This window comes from Pituophis catenifer, unplaced genomic scaffold (genome assembly GCF_029215685.1).
Source record: "Pituophis catenifer annectens isolate HBS135680 unplaced genomic scaffold, rPitCat1.0.hap2 SCAF_2, whole genome shotgun sequence".
NCBI lineage: Eukaryota > Metazoa > Chordata > Lepidosauria > Squamata > Colubridae > Pituophis > Pituophis catenifer.
Window position 1 is genome coordinate 6,240,185 of NW_027256882.1, and position 19,962 is coordinate 6,260,146.

Sequence of the window (19,962 nt, forward strand, 5' to 3'; positions counted from 1 at the left end):
CAAGCCGGTGTCTGGAGGGCTGAGCGGGGTGCAGAGGTTGAAGGTTGAGCTTTTAGAGCAATTCTGGGAGTTGAAGTCATAAAGGGGACACAGTTCCCCACCTTCGTTCTAGAGAATCTGTAGGGGGTGTCCTCCCCCTCTTGGTCGGCTCTCCCCTCCCCCCCCAGCAATCTATCCTTGAGGGTCCCCAAGATGAACATTCCCTGTTCCAGCAACTGGCCTGATGGGATCGACGGGGGAGATGGGGACAAAATGGCTGCAACGTCCATGTTCTCTTCCAGTCCTCTGATGCTTCCTTCGTGCAGGAGAATGTTTGGGTGCTGCATAGAATGTTAATATAATATATACGTTTTTCATTGCAAAACCTTTGTTTCAGACGGATTCTAAGGTTTTTCCTTGAAAAGATTTTGTTTCTCATCATTCCTCAATTCAACTGAAGAATGAGAAGCGAAACTTCTTCAAGGAAAAACAAAAGTCCAGTTAGTTGCCTTTTGAAAAAAGCACCTTTGGGACAACCACAACCTGGATCATAGACAAAATGTGTCACATAATTTTGATTTTCCAGGTTTTTTTTGGGTGGCAGTCGTTAAGCAAACTCCTTGTTAGCTGATGGGACACCTTTGCCAAAATCTGGAAGTAAACAGTCATGGCCACAGGATTTTAGGAGGAGGTCATTTTGTGAGGATCACTAAATGCCTGGTCATAAGTGAAGGACTATCTGTACAAAAACCTGTATGCCAGCCAGTCCCACATTTTTGTGAGGTGGACAGCCATATATACAGGTAGTCCTCTCTGCTTACAGCCATTTGTTTAGTGACTGTTCAAAATCAGAATGGCACTGAAAAAAAGTCCTCTCCTTCTGATGATTAAAATTTGGGCACTTGGCAACTAAGTGTATTTATTATGATGGGTTGCAGGATCCCAGGGTCATGTGGTCACCATCTTTTGGAGTTAGGACAAGCAAAGTCAGTGGGGGAGGGGACCCAGATTCCCTTAAAGGCATGGCTCACTTAGCTGCAGTGATTCATTTAGCAACTGCGGCAAAAAAAATGGTGATAAAGTTGGGTGTGACTCACTTAACAGCCCCTTTCCTTAAAATCTAATCTTTGCTCCAGGCCTGAGTTTCACACAATGAGAGGTGCGGTCAAGCTTTCAAGTTGGGTTTTTTTGCTTAAGTCTATTTCAGGGGTCTCCAAACTTGGCAATTTTTAAGATTTGTGGGCCAACTCCCAGAATTCCCCAGCCAGCCATGCTGGTCTGTATTTTTAACTTAATTCTGTTTCAGATTTTCTAAACTGCTTTGAGACCCTGGAATAGGTGACTAAGCCAATTTTATGAAATAACTAATAAATGAGAGCCAGTTTGGTGCTTGGGGGCGAAGGCACCAGGCCAGAAACTGGCGTTCCCCGACTGCCTCAGCCATGAAGCCAGCTAGGTGACCTTGTGCCAGTCACTCTGCCTCAGTCCCCCAGAAAGAGGCAATGGCACATTACTTGTGGAAACTAGCAAGAAAGCTGCAGGTGATCCAAAAATTGGACATGAATGAACCACCCAACCATCGGTGGGAAAAAGTGGGCCGGTGTCGTCTGCTGTTTCCGGTCCCCTTGCCAAATTTTGTCTGGGATGCCAAATAAGGCCAGTGGGAGGATCCTTCCGGAAGCTTCATACCCAGGCAGAGAACTGCTGCTCAGGCACATTTTCCTGCCTTTTTGGTAGCTCCCCCTCAGGTTCAACTGGCCTATGTGGTGCAGGGATTTTCCCGCCTTTTAGATTCCCCCCCCCCCCATTCTTAAGAGGCAGCTGGGAGGTTTTCCCGCCTTTTAGGCTCTTCCCCGTAGGCTCAATTGGCCTGTGGTGTGAGGATTTTCTCACCTTTTAGGCTTCTCCCCCCTCAGGCTCACCTGGCCCATGTGGTGCGAGGATTTTTCCTGCCTTTTAGGCTCCTCAGAAGCAGCTGGGAGGTTTTCCCGCCTTTTTTGCTCCAGCTGAAGGAAGAAGAGCTACGGGGGGGACGAGGTGTTGGAGGGCCCCCACCATTTGACTAAAAATCTCCATTTCCGCCATTAAACCCATTCGGTCTTGAGTGTTGGAGGCCCGGTATGGGTGGCTTTGTACTCTCCACACAGCTTGAATTAAAACAATTCCCACCTTCCTGCCTGAGGAAGAGGAGGCAACATTTGAGGGCCCTCGGATGGCTCACCCTGTCAAAGCTGCACTAGACTGGGCTGCCGCTCAATTATATTTTGGCAGACTCTGGATTCTGTAGGAAATCTAAAGTACTAAAAGCCCAATTTTCCCCCCATCTGAGGAAGAGGCTGCTGCAGATTCAGGGAGGTTGGCATGGAAGGAAAGAGACCAGCCCAAAGTCTCATGTAATTTGTAGCAGGACGTCCTCTGGTGGGACCAGGAGGAGCAGAAACACCTGGGTTCAAACGTGGCTTTACTTGGGTAAAAACCCATCATCTTGCCAGTAGAGCTTCACACCCCGATCAGCCTCAACTGTCGATGAGAAGTCGTCTTCCTCCTCAAGGAAAATCAGTTGCCTTTTTGAAAAAGCACTTCTGAGAATGTTTTCAGATTTGTCCTCACCAGCTTTCAAAAAAGTGGTAAGAACATAGAATCCTAGAACTGGAAGGGACCTTGGAGGTCTTCTGGTTCTCCAGACTCTTTTTTGAAAACCTCCAGTGATAAGAGCACCCACGACTCTGGGGAGCAAGCTGTTCCTTTGACTAATCTCTCCCTGCCAGAAAGATAAGATAATACGAAACCAAAACAGACTCTCTCTTCCCCCAAAATATGCCAAACCTTGCTCTAGCTATCAAGGCTTGTCTGTGTGTGTCTCTTTCCAAGCCTCCAGAAAGAATAAATAAATAAACGGAGAGGAATGTGTAGGCCCATCGACCTCCAAACTCATCAGCAACTCTCCCGGCTCTTTGCCAGCTGGGTGACGAGTCTTCTGTTCTTATTTCTGTATCATAAACTACCACTTTCCAAGGATAAGCAGAATATTTCAGGATGTAGAGCAAAAGTCGGCTTCCTTCATTCTCTGGCAATGAAATTAATATTGGGGGGGGGGTTGAAATTGCCTTTCATTAATTTTACTTAATTCAATCCAGCATTTCAATTCAACATAAATGCACAAATCTAAAATACATTATTATATTAGATACAGAAATTGAGCTCCAGTTGGAAAGGATATACCTGGAGAATCTTCATTTAAGGATGGCTCACAGTGCCAATTGGCCTCAGAAAAAGGGATTTGCAATCCACCCCTTGTCCTTAGGACTGTCACACACACAATCCCTTGTGATTGCAATTCGGGTACTTCGCAACTGGCTCACATCTATAAACAGACAATAAGCACTTAGACTTATCTACCGTTTCACGATGCTTTACAGCTGTCTGAGCCAGGGGTCTCCAACCTTGGCAACTTTAAGCCTGGCGGACTTCAACTCCTAGAATTTCCAACCAGTCGGGTGGGGAATTCTGGGAGTTGAAGTCCGCCAGGTTTAAAGTTGCCAAGGTTGGAGACCCCTGCTCTAAGCGGTTTAGAGTCAGCATCCTGACCCCCAATAATCTGTAATATCGGTAATCATTTTACCAACCTCGGAAGGAAAGAGACAACCTTGAGCCTGACAGGATCGCGCCCCAGGCTGTGGGCAGAGTCTACCTGTAGTACTGCACTCTTAAGTACTGCACCACCATGGCACCATCTATGATGGTTGTGACATCGTAGCCACGTGATTGTGGTTTGCTTAACATTCCACCAGATTCCAATGAACAAAGTCAATTGGCAAAGCCGGATTCGCTTAACAACCACGTGGTTAGCTTAATAATGGTAGTGAAATGGTTGTGAAATGGGATCAGGTCATATGATAACTTACCCATCAAACTTTCAGTCCTGGTTCTAATCATAAGTCAAGGACTATCTGTAATCATAATAAATAGCATTTCTCATGTCAGGGAAAGACCTAGCAATGTATTCACACATGCTAAGGCTAAGACAACTTTTGTGACTTCTCTTAATATGAAAACCAAGTTTGTTCAGTATGTTAACAGACGTCAAGAAGGAATTACTGTACTTTTCGGACTATAAAATGCACCAGACTATAAGACACACCTTAATTTTGGGGGAGGAAAACAAGAAAAAAAGAATTCTGCCTCTGCCTACCAGCATCAGACAGACACAGACTTCAGAGGATAATTAGAACTGCAGAAAAAACCACAGCTACCAACCTGCCTTCCATGGAGGACCTGTATACTGCATGAGTCAAAAAGAGGGCTGCGAAAATATTTACAGACCCCTCGCATCCTGGACATAAACTGTTTCAACTCCTACCCTCAAAACGACGCTATAGAGCACTGCACACCAGAACAACTAGACACAAGGACAGTTTTTCCCAAACACCATCACTCTGCTAAACAAATAATTCCCTCAACACTGTCAAACTATTGAATCTTTGTTATTAAATTGGGAGAAGATTAAACAATGTCATTATTTAAAAATTCCAGTCTGGTTATCACTTATTGAAGCAGTCTCACACGCAATAACATTTAGAAAGGAACAAATTGTTAGATATGGTGAATTATTAAATTAAAGGGGTGAACTTAAGTCGAAGCAAGAACTAGAAGAACAAGAGTTTGAAATGGATTGGTTTTCATATATGCAGATACAGTCTAGATATGATGAAGATTCTAAAATGGAGGGTTTTTATAGTAACTTGACAAAGTTAGATAAAATCTTAACAGGCTCTGATGACCATGTAATTAAAAAATTGTAGAGTTATTTATTAGAAGTAAAATTGGCAGAAGAACAAGTTAAAGAAACAATGATTGCATGGGGGAAAAATGTTGGTCATGAGATTGACCTAGAGAAATGGGAAAAACTATGGTTGCAGAATGACAATGACAATGTCATTATAAGGAGAATTTGTATAAGATGTTTTACAGGTGGCATCTACCCCCGGCGAGAATAGCCAGAATGTAGAAGAATAAATCGGAGAAATGTTTATTTTATTTATTTTATTTTATTTTGAATTTGTATACCGCCCTTCTCCCTGAGGACTCAGGGCGGTGAACAGCCAAGTAAAAACATCAAGTACAAATATTAAAATACAGTTAAAATATACATATATAAATTTGGCCCCATTAATTAAAAACAATAAACAAAACACTTAAAAACACTTAAAAAAAAAATTAGGCCAGCCCGGCTTGCTGGAAAAGGAAGGTTTTAAGGGCACGGCGGAAGGCACCGAGGTCTTGGATACTCCTTATCTCTGGAGGCAATTGATTCCAGAGGGTAGGTGCCCCCACAGAGAATGTTGGAAGTGTCATCAGACTCCGGGTTCATATTACCATATGTGGTGGACATGTGCAGAAGCTAAAAGATATTGGACTAAAATCCACAAATGGTTGGAAAAAATGATAAAGAAACACATTGACTTTAAACCAGAGATATTTTTATTAGGGATTTTACCAGAAATATACAATAGAGAATTGAGATATTTAATTGTGAATGTTTTAATGGCAGCTAGAATTGTATTTCCTAAAAACTGGAAAGGAGAGAAGATACCCACGGATGACGACGTTATTAAGAAAATTCTGGAGTGTGCTGAAATGAGTAAATTGACATTTGAAATTAGGGAACAAGAAGATAAACAATATTATTTGATATGGGATTTATTTTATCAATGATTAGACAAGAAAGAATGAAAATGAAATATGAAATATGAAATGGATAATAAAACATATAAAGAGGGGTTTTTTCCCCATATGGAGGATAACTAAATAACTAAATAAATAAATTTAACAATTTATTACATCATTATTCTCATTTACCAAATGAGAATAATGATATAATAAATTGTTAAATTAGAAAATGCTGGATAGAGGATTAAGCACAAAAGATTTGTAACCGATCAATATACTTTCTGTAATTGTAATGGACGATAATTGTTTTATGTTTTAAGTTTTGTTTAAAAATAAAAAAAAAATTCTCAACAAAACAAAACCAAACACTGTCAAACTATTCACTAAGTCTGCACTACTATTAATCTTCTCATCGGTCCTATCACCCATCTCCTCCCACTTATGACTGTATGACTGTAATTTTGTTGCTTGTATCCTTACGATTTATATTGGTATTGTTTCCTGATTGCTTATTTGTACTCTATGACTATCATTATTTATTTATTATTATTTATTAACGGAACTTGTATGCTGCCCTATCTCCAATGGACTCAGGGCGGCTCACAACAATTAAAACAAAGCAAACAAACCATTAAAACAAAAAATCCAGGTTAAAATGAACAAAAATTCAATAAAACCCAGTTAAAATTCTATTAAAACCCACATCAGTCCAGGGCGGCCAGGTGAAATAGCCACATTTTCAGGCCACGGCGGAAAGAGCGAAGGTCGGGGGCCACCCGGAGCTCCAGAGGGAGTTCATTACAAAGGGTGGGTGCGTCCACAGAGAAAGCTCTCTTCCTGGGGGTACACAGCCGCCACTGTCTGGCCGACGGCACCCTGAGTAGGCCCTCCCTGTGGGAACGCACAGGGCAATGGGAAGCTGTTGCTGGCTGCAGATGGTCCGCCAAATATCCCGGGCCTAAGCCATGTAGGGCTTTATAGGTCATCACCAGCACCTTGAATCTCACCCGGAGGGCAACCGGCAACCAATGCAAGTCACGCAGGAGAGGTGTAACGTGGGAGTGTCGAAATACTCCCATCACTACCCGCGCAGCCGCATTCTGCACCAGATAAAGCCTTCGAGTGGTCTTCAAGGGCAGCCCCATGTAGAGAGCATTGCAGTAGTCAATATGGGAGGTGACAAGCGCATGAGTGACTGTGCGTAGGGCATCACGGTCCAAGTAGGGGCGCAACTGGCGCACCAGGTGAACCTGGGCAAGTGTTGTACCTTATGATTCTTGATGAACGTATCTTTTATTTTATGTACACTGAGAGCGTATGCACCTTAGACAAATTCCTTGTGTGTCCAATCACACTTGGCCAATAAAAAATTCTATTCCAAAATTCTATTCTATCAGGATCATCGGCGTTCTCACTTCCACTCGGATTTTGATAACGAGTAGCACAGATCTTTTTATCCGTTTAAAACAAACCCTATCACTCTATGCACTCTTAACTGGAGTGGGTGAGGTGGGGGATGATTTTCATGGGGGCAGAAGAGGGACTTGGCACCGAAGGCTTCGCTCCCATCTTCCTACCTATAGCCATAGGCATTGAAAGCCTGGCTTTCTCGCAGCAAGGCCCGATAGAGACGCAGTGTTTCAGTCCTCCTGGACGCTCCCGGCAAGCCCCCTGCACCTCTGCTGCCTCGGTCAGAGCCTGATTCCTGAAGCAGCCATGGGAAGCGTGGAAGTCGGGACTCGGTTGGCGAAGCGGGCACTGCGCAGGAGGGGTAAGGCAAGGCAGCTAGCCGCTCTGCCTGCCCCTTCTCCAGACGACCCAGGTGGAGGGCGGTCGGTTTCTGCTCCTGGCCCAGGAGGAAAGAGAAGGTGAGTCTGCGAAGAAGGAGGAGGAGGAGGGTGTGCAGCTCTGTGATGTGCATCGGGGAACCAGGAAGAAAAGCATTTTCAGGTGGCAGCGCCAGCCGCATGTCCCGTTTTTGGATTTGGGGAGGGGATCGCAGCACTGCCGCCCGAAAACGCTTTCCTCCCCGATTCCAAAAACAGGGCGTGAGGAGGCCAAAAAAGTGCAGTGTTTCAGGTGGTGACTGGTTCCAGCAGGCGTTGCTGCCTGAAAACGCTTTCCCCCCTGGTTCCCTGATGCACATTGCAGAGCCGCATGCCTTCCTCCTCCTTCTCCGCAGATTCACCACCTCTTTCCTCCTGGCCAGATCCGCCGCCTGAAACACAATGCAGCTTTTGGCCTCCGCATGCCCCGTTTTTGGATTTGGGGATCGCAGCGCTACCACCCAAAAATGCTTTCCTCCCCTAGAAGGGCACTGTCCTCGGCCGGCCAGTCCCTCCCCGCCACTTGGTTTGGGGGAGACGGTGGCCAGCAGGCGGGTGGAGCGGCTGCGCAGCTCACTCGAGTTGCAAACAACCCGCAGATTTGGGTGGCCTTCACATGGCGGGATGCCTGCAGGATCCCTGGCTTCTGAGGCTGGCGAGGCCCAGCGCTTGGGCTCTGGTGTGATCTCCTCCTCCCGGGTGGCGGGGCGCCTGGACTCCTGTGATGGAGGGAGGAGTCCAGGCTGGAGCTACTAAATAGGCAGTCAAGCTAAGTGCCTGAAGGACCCTATCCTGTCACTGGGAGTCCAGAGGCTTCAGCAAGCAGCGTGTGAAACTTCAGCCGGGCTCCTCGAGAGGACCGTAGTTTGAGGACCTAATTTAGCACAATTTAAAAAATGTAAATAATTTTTCTGCGGATCATCAAAATTTTCTCGCGGATCACTGGTTGGTAACCACTGCTATAGGCCACCCAATCAAGCAGAAAAAATAGAAGTCCTTTTTGCCAACCAACTAACAAATATATGTAGGAAACACACTACAATAGTAATGGGGGACTTCAATTACTTCAGTTTTCAATTGGAAACCTAATTCTGCAGCAAGTGAGAAATCAAACAGGTTCCTAACCAGCTAACCTAGCTGACAGTTTTGTTGTCCAAAAGGTAGAGGAGGGAACTGGAGGGACAGCCCAGTGATTGGATTCAGCCAGTTCGCTCCGGTCTGGCCAAACTAGTTGTTAACTTCTTCTGCAGTTTGGCGAACCGGCTGATCCCACCACTGGCTAGCCCTGCCCTTTGCCCCTCCCCTCCCAGTCTCTCCTCCCCTGGCCTGAGAAGGTAAGGGCAACAGCGGGGCAGGGAGACTTCTTCCGGGTGGGGCTGGAAATCTCCACCGTAGAGGGCGATACAAGAAGTAGTGCAAGGAGTAACGCAGCCCTTGCCGGTCAGAGTGAGGTAATGGCGCTGTTGCGGCAAGGTGGGGCGCAGCAGGAGGCCAAAGCGGTGGTGGCGATAACCGAAGCCTTATTGCGGGAGCGAAGTGCCCCTGTACTTGCCTTTGTGCCGCAACAGCATTCTGCCTTTGTCGTGGTACATTTGCGCTCAAGACAGCCCTCACGTCCCACTTCGGTCTCAGAGCTGTAAGCTGGGACGGAGAGAAGCAGCCGGGTCTGATTCTCTGGCGCCTCTTCTCTTGCTGGATCTGGCTGCCCGACAGTCAGCAGTTTTAAAAAAGATTTTTGCAGCAGGAAATGGCGGCCAGTTAATTCTGGCCTTTGTTGATGCAGCTAGGCATGCCTCTGTGGCCTTTAGTGTGTGACCCTACCCCACTCGCCCCCAGCAACAGCAGTGGTGGACAGGTTGGGCCACCTGCAGGCCATGAGGTGGCAGTGGCAGCGGCATGGGTCGGGCCAGCGGGAGGTCAGGCCAGTGGGTGGGTACGGCAGCGGTGGTGGCGGCAGAGATTGGGACAGATTGGGCAGGCCATGAGGCGGCCAAGGCACACCCAGCTGCACCAACGAAGGCCGGATGTTTGACGTGACTGTCATTTGAAGGTGGCCAACAATATTTTATATCGGTAATGAAAATCAAGTAGCCTAGCCACCTACTGCTTCCTGCTGCAAAAATCGTTTTTAAAAACCTGTCGGTCAGCGAGACCCAGCAAGGGATGAGAATCAGGCCCAGCCTCTTCTCTCCGCTGCAGTGCTGGAGTTCTGGACGTGGCTCACAGCTCCGAGCCAGAACTGGTGGGAGGCGAGGGCTGCCTTGAGCACAGATGTCCCGGGGCGAAGGGGGAATGCTGTTGCTGCCCAAAGGCTACTACAGGGGCGCTTCGCTCCCGCACTACCATGGCCACCACTGCTTCGGCCACCTGCACCACCACACCTTGCTGTAAGTGACTTCGAGTTGGCCACGCCTATTCAGTCACATGACCTGCCCCCAGGCACGCCTACCCAGCCGATCATTAGGGAGAACTGGTTGTTAAATTACCCTATTTTTTGGAGTATAAAACGAACCTTTTTCCCCCAAAAAGAGGGTGAAAATCTGGGTCCAACTTATACTCCGAATGTTGCCCCGCCCAGCCTCGCAAACGGAGATTTCAGAGGCTCTGAAAGAAGCTTCAGAAAAAGAAGTTCTTTTTGTTAGGTATAATTACAGATTGTACGGTCATAGAGACTAAATTGATTTTAAATTTAATAACAGCAGCCAGACTTTTGGTGGCGCAGTATTGGAAGAAGGAAGACTTGCCTACTATTGAAGAATGGACATTAAAAGTAGCGAATTTAGCAGAGATGGCAAACATTTTGGCATACTTGAAGGACCATTCGAATGAAAGATATATATCAGAATGGAGAAGATGGATTGACTATATTTGAAACAAATATCGGACTAAAAAGTTTCAAATAGCTTATGAATGAAACCAACATTTTCTTTTTGAATTATGTTTTGTTAGTTGAAAGAGGAGTTAAAGAGCAAGAGGGAGTATGGAGCCTACAGAAAGTTAGCATATTTTAGTTTATGTTTGTTAAATGTTATACCCTGTATTTGCTCTGGGAAGTCCGGAGTGGGTGGGTGGGGGGAGGGGGGTTGGAGGGAGAGGGGGGATGAGGGATGGGAGGGGGGGAGGAGGGATGGGAAAAAAATTGTTGTAATATTTGATAAAACTTTCTAATAAAAAAAAGCCTCTGAAAGGCTTTTATCTAAAATAATATGGTTAGCAACAAAAGAAGAATCAGTAAAGATTCTAACCAAACTGTTAACGAATCTGGAGAATGACACAATAACCAACAGATCACAAGAGGTTAATCTATAGATCAGTACCAAAGAAAGGAGATTGAACAGTACAGCCCGAGCTGCCACCCCATCCTCTAAGCCCCTCCCCTCCCACTTGGTGGAGCCTCCACTTTTAGGAGCAGTCCACCACCAAGGGGGCCCTGGTCCTGAGGCCTCAGCCAGAGGGGGGAACCGGCGGTCCTGCAACACGAGGAACCCGCGTGGACTCCCCAAGCAGAGGCGGCGAGAGAAGGCTTGAGCAGCGTCTCTCCCGGCAGAGCGGAGTCGGCGGCAGCGGCCCCGGGGGCCTTTGGGGGGGGGGGGGGGGGCTCGAGTAGGAAGCGCTTCCCGAGGCAGCCTCTCAAGGACGGCGGCGGCCGCTGTCCGGTGCTGAAATCCCGGCCGGCTCCTGTGCGGGAGCCGCTGAACCCCTCAATGTCGGGCCTCCCTGCAGGGGATCCCCGTGGGCCCCGATCTGGCCGCGCCTGAGACCAGGGGATCCCGGTCGATCCCTCCTTTCCCGCCACTGGGGGGATCCCGGGCGGCCCTCGGGAGGCTCGTCCCCTCCTCGCCCTGCACGGGGCCTGCCGCCCCCCTCGGGAGGAGCGCCCTTCGCCCCACGGGGACCTTGGCCGCCATCGCGACTCTTTGGGCCGCCCTGGGAGCGGGGTGGGCCGAGCAAGGGCTTCTGCTCTCCCGGAGCCCCGAGCGTGCCGTGGAAAGGCCCGCCAGAGCCCCGGGGACCCCGCGGAGGGGAGCAGCCGGGCAGCGCTCCACGCGGGGCATCTTCCCGCGGGGCCGCCCATCGCGGGGCGGGACTGGCGCCTCCCGCCTCGCCTCCGAGCCGAGAAACGAAACTGAGCTCCTCGGCCGCCCCACTCGCGGCTTCTGCGCAGCTGCCTTCCGCGCCCTCGGTCCAGGCGCCGGTGGGGAGGGGGCTGCTCCCCGCCCTTGGCCCGAGAGACCGGCGGCCTCCGGAGGGTGCAGGTGAGGCCGCTTTCTCTCCCGCCCAAGAAGGGGCCCCCCGACTCCCACTGAAGGGCCCGGGTGGTCAGGGGCCCCTCCAAGCGGGGGGACGGGGGGGCTCGGGAGCGCAAAGGGGGGGGTCCCTGGGGTTGAAGCCTGGCTTATTCACCCGGCCAGGACCCTCCGGGACCCCTGGGCTGCCCGGGCTGAGCTTCGGGTCACCGGAGAGCGGACGGATGCCCAAAGAGGCCGCCCCAGCCACTGGGCTACCTCCCCCGTTGGCAAGAAGCCCCCTTGCTTGGCCAGGTCTAGCTCTTCTCTGCCCCACTTCCCCCAGGGCAGGAAAGTCTAGGGGCTGGGGGTGGGGGGGGGCTGGCCTCTGGACTTTAATGGGGGGAGGGCTTCAGGGCACCTTCCCTGCAGGGGGGAGAGGGGCTGAGAAATGCCCCCCCAAGAGCCCCCAGGCTGCCTGGGGAGAAGGAGCCAATGCGCAGCCTTCCCTTCCAGGCCCAGCAAAGGGGCAAAGGGAACCAAGGAGCCCCATGGAGACCTCAGGGAAGCAGACGGCCTTGGGGCAGCTGGGCCAGGAGGCCATCTGTCCACTCTGCCTGGACCTCTTCGAGCAGCCGATGGGCCTGTCCTGCGGGCACAACTTCTGCCGCGACTGCCTGGCCCAGCTGCCCCCTAGGTTTTCCTGCCCCCAGTGCAGAGCCAAGGTGGGGCATGACAGCGCCTACCCCAACCAACCCTTGGCCAACATCGTCTGCCATCTGAAGAGGCTACGGCTGTCTGGGGAAGCCCAGGAGGAGAGCAGCCATCGCCAGCTGTGCCAGGAACACGGGCAGCCCCTGCAGACCTTCTGCTCCAGTGAGAAGAGCCTCCTCTGCCCCGGCTGCCTGGAGGGGCACCAGGACCACCCCCTCCTCTCTCTGCCCGAGGCTGCCCAGGAGTACAAGGTAGGGGGCGGGCACCCTGGGGCCAGGCTTTGCAAAAGGGGGGAGCTGGGCAGCCGCAACTGCATGGGGCACTCCATCAGCTCTTGGGAGGAGGGGGGGCGCAGGCAGAGGGGTCACCCGAAGTCCCCAGAAAGATGGGAAGATGATCCTGGCGGCAGTGAGAGGCTCACAAAGGCTACCAGTTAAAAAATGGCGGAGGAGGGCCAGGCGCTTTTTCGGCAGCGAGAGAGGAGATGGGGGGGCAGACAGTCTTGTAGGCCCCTGCCTGCCTCTGGGGCCCCCCAGCAGGGCCTCTCCTCTGCTGCCACTGTGGACCCAGGAATGGCCCCCTCTCTTCCACACGCAGGACCTACTGGATGGCCTCCTGGAGCCCCTGAGGAAGGAGGGGCAGAAGCTGCTGGAGCAGAGGCAGGCAGAAGAGCAGAGCCGGCAGGAATGCCAGGTGGGTCTTTTGGGGAGGGGGCAGGAGGCAGCTGGGAAATCTCCCCCCTCCCTCTGAGTCCCCCCTTCTCTGCCCCCCTCCCCAGGAGCAATTTGCCTCTGAGGAGCAGAAGGTGGGCCTGGCGCTGGAGTCCCTGCAGGAGCTGCTCCGGGGGGGGCAGTCGGTGTGGCTGGCCTGGCTGGCCGAGCAGGAGGAGAAGATGGAGGCCGAGTGGGGGGTCGCCCTGGCCCAGCTCTCCGGGGAGGCCTCCCGCCTGCAGCAGCTGATGGCCCAGACGGAGCGGAAGTGCCGGCAGCCGGACGGGGAGTTCCTGCAGGTGGGGAGGGGCTCTGGCTGGCCTCAAGGTGAGGGGGGAGCAGAGGTTTCCCTTGCAAGGGCCGGGACCCACTTCTCTCTTCTCCTCTTTCAGGACATCCAGGACACCGTAGACAGGTAGGCGCCCTCTTGCCCTCCCCCCCCCCCGGTCTTCGTGGGTCGCTTTGTGCTCGGAATTTCTGGATCCTTTAGGATGTTGTTGCCGAGAGATGCTGGGGGTGGGACCTTTGGTCTTCTCTGAGCTCGGCCGGTTTCCTGCAGACCTTTCAATACCTGACTAGGCAACGTCACCAGTGCTGGGGGGGAGGGGGGCTTGCTCTCTCTCGATATGCGAGGAGGCCGCTCTCAATTGGGGTGCCGTGTATGGCTTGGTTGGTGGTCGGGCCTTGCAAACAGCACAGCTGAGGATCCACCAGCGCAGACGGACGACCCAACAGCAAACAGCAGCCTCACCAGGGAGCCACCAAGAAGGCGACAAGAGCAGGCTAGTCGTACAGGCACTCCTCGACTTACGACCACAGCGGAATCCAAAATTTCTGTTACTGAGACAGTTGTTAACTGAGTTTTTTTCAGCCTTTCTTGCCACACTCGTTAAGTGAATCACTGCAGTTGATAAGTTAGTAAGCTGGTTGTTAAGTGAATCTGGCTTCCCCATTATCTTTGGTTGTCAGAAGGTCACATGACCTTGGGACCCAGCAATGGTCATAAGTGTGAACCAGTTGACAAGCATCTGCATTTTGTTGACGTGACGGTGGGGAGGCTACAAAGGTTGAAACTGAAAAATGGCTGTAAGTCGCTTTTTTCACTGCCGTAACTTTGAAAGTTCACAAAACGAAGAGTTGAGGATTACTGGGAGAGAGACGGTAACAAGGGCAGCCAATGAACAGGGATGGCAACAGATCAGCCAATGAAGGCTGTTTAGGAACAGGAACTGAAGGGAGGAGTCTGGGCGTGGCTTAGGCAACTGAGTCTGTGCAGAAGCTAAACCGGAAGCAGTCTCTCTACCAGGTTGGAAGAATCTGCTATTGGTATTGTACATTTGCTCATCTGTTGTTATGTATAGAAAGAAGTGAATGAGTCCAGCTGAATCACTTATCTGTGAGTGCTTTCTGGATTTGATTTTGCAAGAAACTCTGACATTACCTGTGGATTGAATGGGAGCAAACTGCTCTCCCTTGTAGCGCTGATGATGTTACTCAGTTGGGTAGTGAAATGTCTGCAAGAAAAGAGCCGAGCCCCAAGGACCCTCAGTGCAACTATTCTCCTCTGCTGGAGCTTAACGTTCTCCGCAGCCATTCAGACCAGCCCAAGGGCAGGCTGCCCAGTTGGGGTGGGAGGAAGGGGTGGAAACTCAGTTGTTGCAGGAAACCTGGTTTCTTTGCTTAGGACCTCTTAGTCCTTGGGATAGTAGGATCGGAATCACATTGTCATTTGTGTTGAGTTTGTGTCTTTCCTCACTTCTTTACTGACCTCTACACTGGTTCAGTGCGCAGGGTCTCTTGCGATCAAAGCAACGAACATCGGTTGCATAACAAACAAGCCAGGATTCATACCACATCCTAAACTCAGGTTGGCAAAACCCACGGCCCCCTCTGCGCTCTCTTCTTTCTCCTCCATTTTCATGGAGTCTTTGCACCACCCGAGGTTGGGGCTCAGCAACCCTGACAGCGGCCTTTTGGGGTGCTGTTATGCTTTAAGGGAGATTCGGGTTAATATCCGTGTTCCAGGAAAAAAACCCAACTCCAAGTAAAGGCTCTGAAGTTCTCTTTACTAGAATAGGTTAACTGGCACATCTGGGAAAACCGGAATCTGAGAGGTCCGGGTTTTCCCTCAGTAAGTCAAAACCCCCAAAACCATCCCCTCAAGTCGATCACATGCTCCAATCAACGTCCGTCTCATCTCGAGACCTCACTCCGACCACTCCTCCTCCAGATGCAGAATCGCCCTGATCTTGACTGACAGACAACCCCTCTCCTTAATCCCCCCTCCCCACTTTCCCACCCATGAGAAGAAGGTGGCAGCATGGAAGCTTCCGGCCTAATATGGCTTCCAAAGCTGACACCCGAGTCCTGCATTCACCTCGCAAGATGCTGGAAAGGGCCGGCTTGTTTCACACACCCCCATGGCCAACCCAACCCTCACCCAGCCTCCCCCCGTCTTGTGGGGAGAGAGCCGGGTAGCTGTGTGAGGCCTTCCTCCTTGTGTCGCAGGTGCCGGAGTTACCTGGTAGGACGCGCAGAGAGGGTCTCTCCAAGGCTGCAAGACAGACACAGGACCTTCTTGGAGAAAAACGCTTCTGTAAGGCAGGTGGTGGACAATTCCAAAGGTGAGGGGCCCTTTCAGGAGGAGCCTCAGGAGTTCTTGGGGATTCTGGGCCCCTCTTCTGCCCCCCTTTTCTACTGGGGGATCTCGGGGGGGGCAGACCGAATCCAGCTCCAGCCAACTTCTGGCTGGGTAAAGTGGGGGCTGCCTCCTCCACCCCCAAACCGTGTCCCTCGGGGGCGGGTCAGTGGGCATCTGGCAGGCACCGAGACACTGGTGCCAACAGGGTGGCTTCTCATGGGCATCGCCCAGTGGCGGCTGTTTCTCATCCCGACCTCATCGTTTTTTCCTTTCCTCCTCCGAATCTCAGCCTCTCTGCAGAAGACTCTGACCAGGGAGAACCTGGATCAACTTCTGGCCACGGGTAATACCCTGGGGCGGGGGGGGGAACGAGGCAATGTGGGAGGGGCTTGCAAAGACCACTTGCCCTCGTCAGGCCTCACAGTAACGTTTTCCCCAAATCGCCAGGAGTGGCTTCCTCCATGGGGTGGAAGCCCCGAGGGATGCCGAGAGTTGGGGGCCCAAAGGCAGCCTCTGGGGGAGGCGGGAGTCCCTCATCAGCCACACAGAGCCAGCCCTTCCCTGCCGTGCCTTGGCCGTTCCAGGAAAAAGCCACGGTTGAGGGCACTCGGCTGGGCAGGCCTTCCCGGGCATAGAAGAGCCTGGCGAGGGGCTCAGCTTTGAGCTGTGCCTTGGGAGAAGTGGGGGAGGAGGCTTCCTCAGACACCGCAGCCTGATCTTAACCTTTGTCCCCTTCCTCCCCAGCTCCTGCTCCAGAGAAGCCAACATCTCGAGGTAACTGAGGAAATGGGGCCTTTCCGTGGAGGGGGTGGGGCCCAGCAGAAGCCCCCTGTCTCCCCTTGACGTTGGGCGTCCCGTGCCTGGCAAGGGCCCTGCCTGAGCCAGCCCTCCAGGCGGCTGAAGGGTCCGCAGGCGCTGCCTGTAAACGGGGGGGCTCCAAAGCAGCCACCCAAACGTGGCGGGTGGGCCTGGGGCAACTGCAGGGGGCTCTCCGGGGGGAGGTTTGGGCAGCTGACAAGCCGCCCCAGGAAGGTCCCTGGTGCAGACCGGCCCCCACTGAGCCCAGCCTCTCCATTGCTAAGGGAGGCCCTTGTTAAGTTAATGTTGCCCCGTTTTACAACCTTTCTTGGGGCGGTTGTTAAGTGAGTCACTGCAGTTGTTAGCAACACCGTTCTCAAGTGAACCTGGCTTCCACGCTGACTCTGCAAAAGGGGAGGCAGAGGCTGCCGAAGGGGCTCCCGTCACCCCCCGGACTCTGCAAGCGTCATAAATCCATGCCAGTTGCCACCGGTCCAAATTTTGACCAGGGGGATGCTTCAATGGTCGTAAGTGTGAAAAACGGTCGTAAGTCACTTTTTCAGTGCCATTGTAACTTCAAACCGTCACTAAATGAACGGTTGTAAGCCAAGGACTGCCTGTGCTACCTCCAGGTGCCCTGGGCAATTAAAGTAAAAGCCGTGCCTAGCCTTGGTCAGGCCCATCTTGTCCTGCCAGGGACCCACGACCCCCCACCCTTCAGAGGCAGCCCCACTGACCTCAGGCTGCAGAGACCCACCGTCTGTAGGAATTGGCCCGACCTTTTTTGGGGGTTGCTTGCCAGGCAGGGCTCCAGAGATGACCCAACGGCCCGGTTTCCTCCCTTCGCCCGCTAAGCAGGTGCAGCAGCCTCGCTGCCCTTCCCTGGGGGGGGGGTGAAGCATCCTCGGGGAACTGGGAACCGGCCCCGCCCTGCTTTGCCCTCCCCTGTCCCCAGCCTGCCTTCTGTTCTGCCCCAGCTACGGACCCCAGAGAACGCAGCACACACAAAGTCCGTACAAACCTTAGTTTACTAATTAAGGACTACTAACGAGCTTTCTTAATAGTTGTTCGAACACAAACAGAGTTTCTGTTCTCTGTCCTGCAGTTTATATCGAGCTGAACAAGTCAACCGCCCACCCGCGGCTCCGGTGCCAGGGATCCACGGTGGCTTGGGCCAACACATATCAGCAATGCCCGGATGTACCAGAGAGGTTCGACCGGGAATTGTGCGTCCTGGGTTGTGAAGAGTTCACCACAGGATGGAAGTGGTGGGAAGTGACCGTGAAGGAGCCAGGCAGTGTCCCTGTGTTGGGCAGACCACACTGGGCCATCGGGGTGGCCAAGGAGTCCGTCCGCAGGAAGGGGAGCTTCCAGCTGAGCCCCCAGGAGGGAATCTGGGCCGTGGGGAAGAGTGCTGTGGGGGAGATGGTCGCTTTCTCCAAGAGTCCGCAGAAGCTGAGCTCGCGATGTCCGCCGCGGAAGCTGCGGGTGAGGCTGGGCTACGAGGCAGAAACTGTGGAGTTCCTGGATGCGGAGACGGAGACTTTCCTCCACAGCTTCCAGACGGGGCCCTTCCTTGGCGAGACGCTCCGGCCTTTTTTCTATCTGGGCCGGCAGGGGCTCTGCCTTTCAATGTGAGGGATTATCCTATGAAGAGTATTTGGGACTGATAGTCCTCAATTTACAACCGTTGGCAGCCATCCCCAGGGTCACCTGGTCAAAATTCGAGGACGCTTGGCAACTGACTCGCATTTATGACAGTTGCAGCGTCCTGTAATCACGCGATCCCCTTTTGTGACCCCCTCTGACCAGCAGAGTCCATGGAGAAGGCAGATGCACTCAACGGCCGTGGGACTCATTCAAGAACTACAGTGATTTGCTTAGCATATGTGGCAAGAAAAGTCGTAAAATGGGGCAAAACAAATTTCTCACTTGGCAACGTCAATTTTGGGCTCAACTGTGGTTGTAAGTTGAGGACTACCTGCAGCCCTCCAGTGTGGAGTCCACCTTAGCCACCTCCCCGATTCCTGTTCATGCGGGGGGGGGGGAATGGACGTAACTTGAAGCAGAAGAGATGGGGCTGTAGAGGAGGCTGCTGGGCCTCCTGGCGCCTTCAAGACCACATCTGGCAAGAGGGCCAGATGTTGTCCATTGTCCTCTGGGACGTCCGTCCAACCCTCCCCTCTAGAGTCTGCTAGGGTTTCTTGGTGGTCTCCCCTCCACCCACCATGCCTGACCTTCTTATAATTTTGCCATGCTCAGTCCAGGCTGGTTGGGGGATACCAAGAGCTTCTGGGCTGCCCATGGCTGGGGGATCCGGCTGACCGAGAGGTTGTGGGGCTGAGATGCAGCAATGCCTCCTGGCCCCTCTGAGCCCCCTTTTCAAGTGTCTCCTTGTGTGGGCGAATCCCTGGATGCCGCCTCCTGCTAGATGCTGCAACCTTGTTCAACCATGGCACCCGGGAGATGTGAGGACTTCAACTCCCAGAATTCCTCAGCCAGCATAGCTACCTGGAGACTTTTGGTGCTGGAAGTCCCTGCATCCTCCAGGTGCTGCCAAGGTTGGGAATCCCGGCCTTACTCTGTGGCTGGCAGTTTAGATGAGAGATAGACGGTTAAAGGACCTTTATAATCAATAACTTCATTACTTGTATCCTTACGATTTATATTGACTGTTTCCTAATGTGATTTGATTCCTTATTTGTTCCCTGTGACTATCATTAAGTGTTGAACCTTATGATTCTTGACAAATGTATCTTTTCTTTTACATACACTGAGAGCATATGCACCAAATTCCTTGTGTGTCCAATCACACTTGGCCAATAAAGAATTCTGTTCAATTCTAATTCTAATTCTAATCTATTCTGATATCTTAATATCTACGTGTTATTCTACAGAACATTTAAAACACCACAAAGACACCCACAACCCCTGTCCTAAGCACACATGGCAGCAACAACACAACCAAATTGGCCACTCGACCGGCTCCATCTCCGTGTGTGGAGCCGGGATCGAAGGCGGGCTCAGCAGCTGTTTTCAAAATTTTGTCATTTTGAAGGTCTTTCATAGCTTTAGAAGTAGCAAATGAGCAATTTCTAAATGTGACTAGAAAGTGAGGTGCTTGTGACTTGGTGTCCTTTAAAAGGCTCTGCGGTGGATGGCTGATGGGGTCGTCTCCTGGGGCTCCAACCAGCGTCCCACAGTCTCCTTGCAGGAACAGCCGCCCGGAGCAGATGCGGGAGCTCTCCCATCCTCTCCTAATCCAGAGAGTTTCCCCGCAACCATCTCCGCTCCCTGCCATCAACCTTCCCCGGAAGTCCAGAGAGGCTGAGTTCATGCTAGCCACAAACGCTTGAGCCCTGCCTGAACGCTTTATACTGCAAGGTGCCACCAAGGCA

At 52.0% G+C, this 19,962-nt stretch overlaps 1 protein-coding gene across 1 annotated transcript; it reads left to right on the plus strand.

Annotated features, from left to right (window-relative positions):
• The first annotated feature begins 12,167 nt into the window (after positions 1-12,167).
• On the plus strand, positions 12,168-19,346 carry LOC139311707 (tripartite motif-containing protein 10-like). Its single transcript, XM_070936191.1, has 8 exons — positions 12,168-12,666; positions 13,013-13,108; positions 13,194-13,424; positions 13,518-13,540; positions 15,634-15,749; positions 16,056-16,109; positions 16,511-16,540; positions 17,670-19,346. Exons 1-8 carry the CDS (start codon positions 12,253-12,255, stop codon positions 18,200-18,202), a joined length of 1,497 nt encoding a protein of 498 aa, XP_070792292.1. The 5' UTR covers positions 12,168-12,252; the 3' UTR covers positions 18,203-19,346.
• Positions 19,347-19,962: the final 616 nt, after the last annotated feature.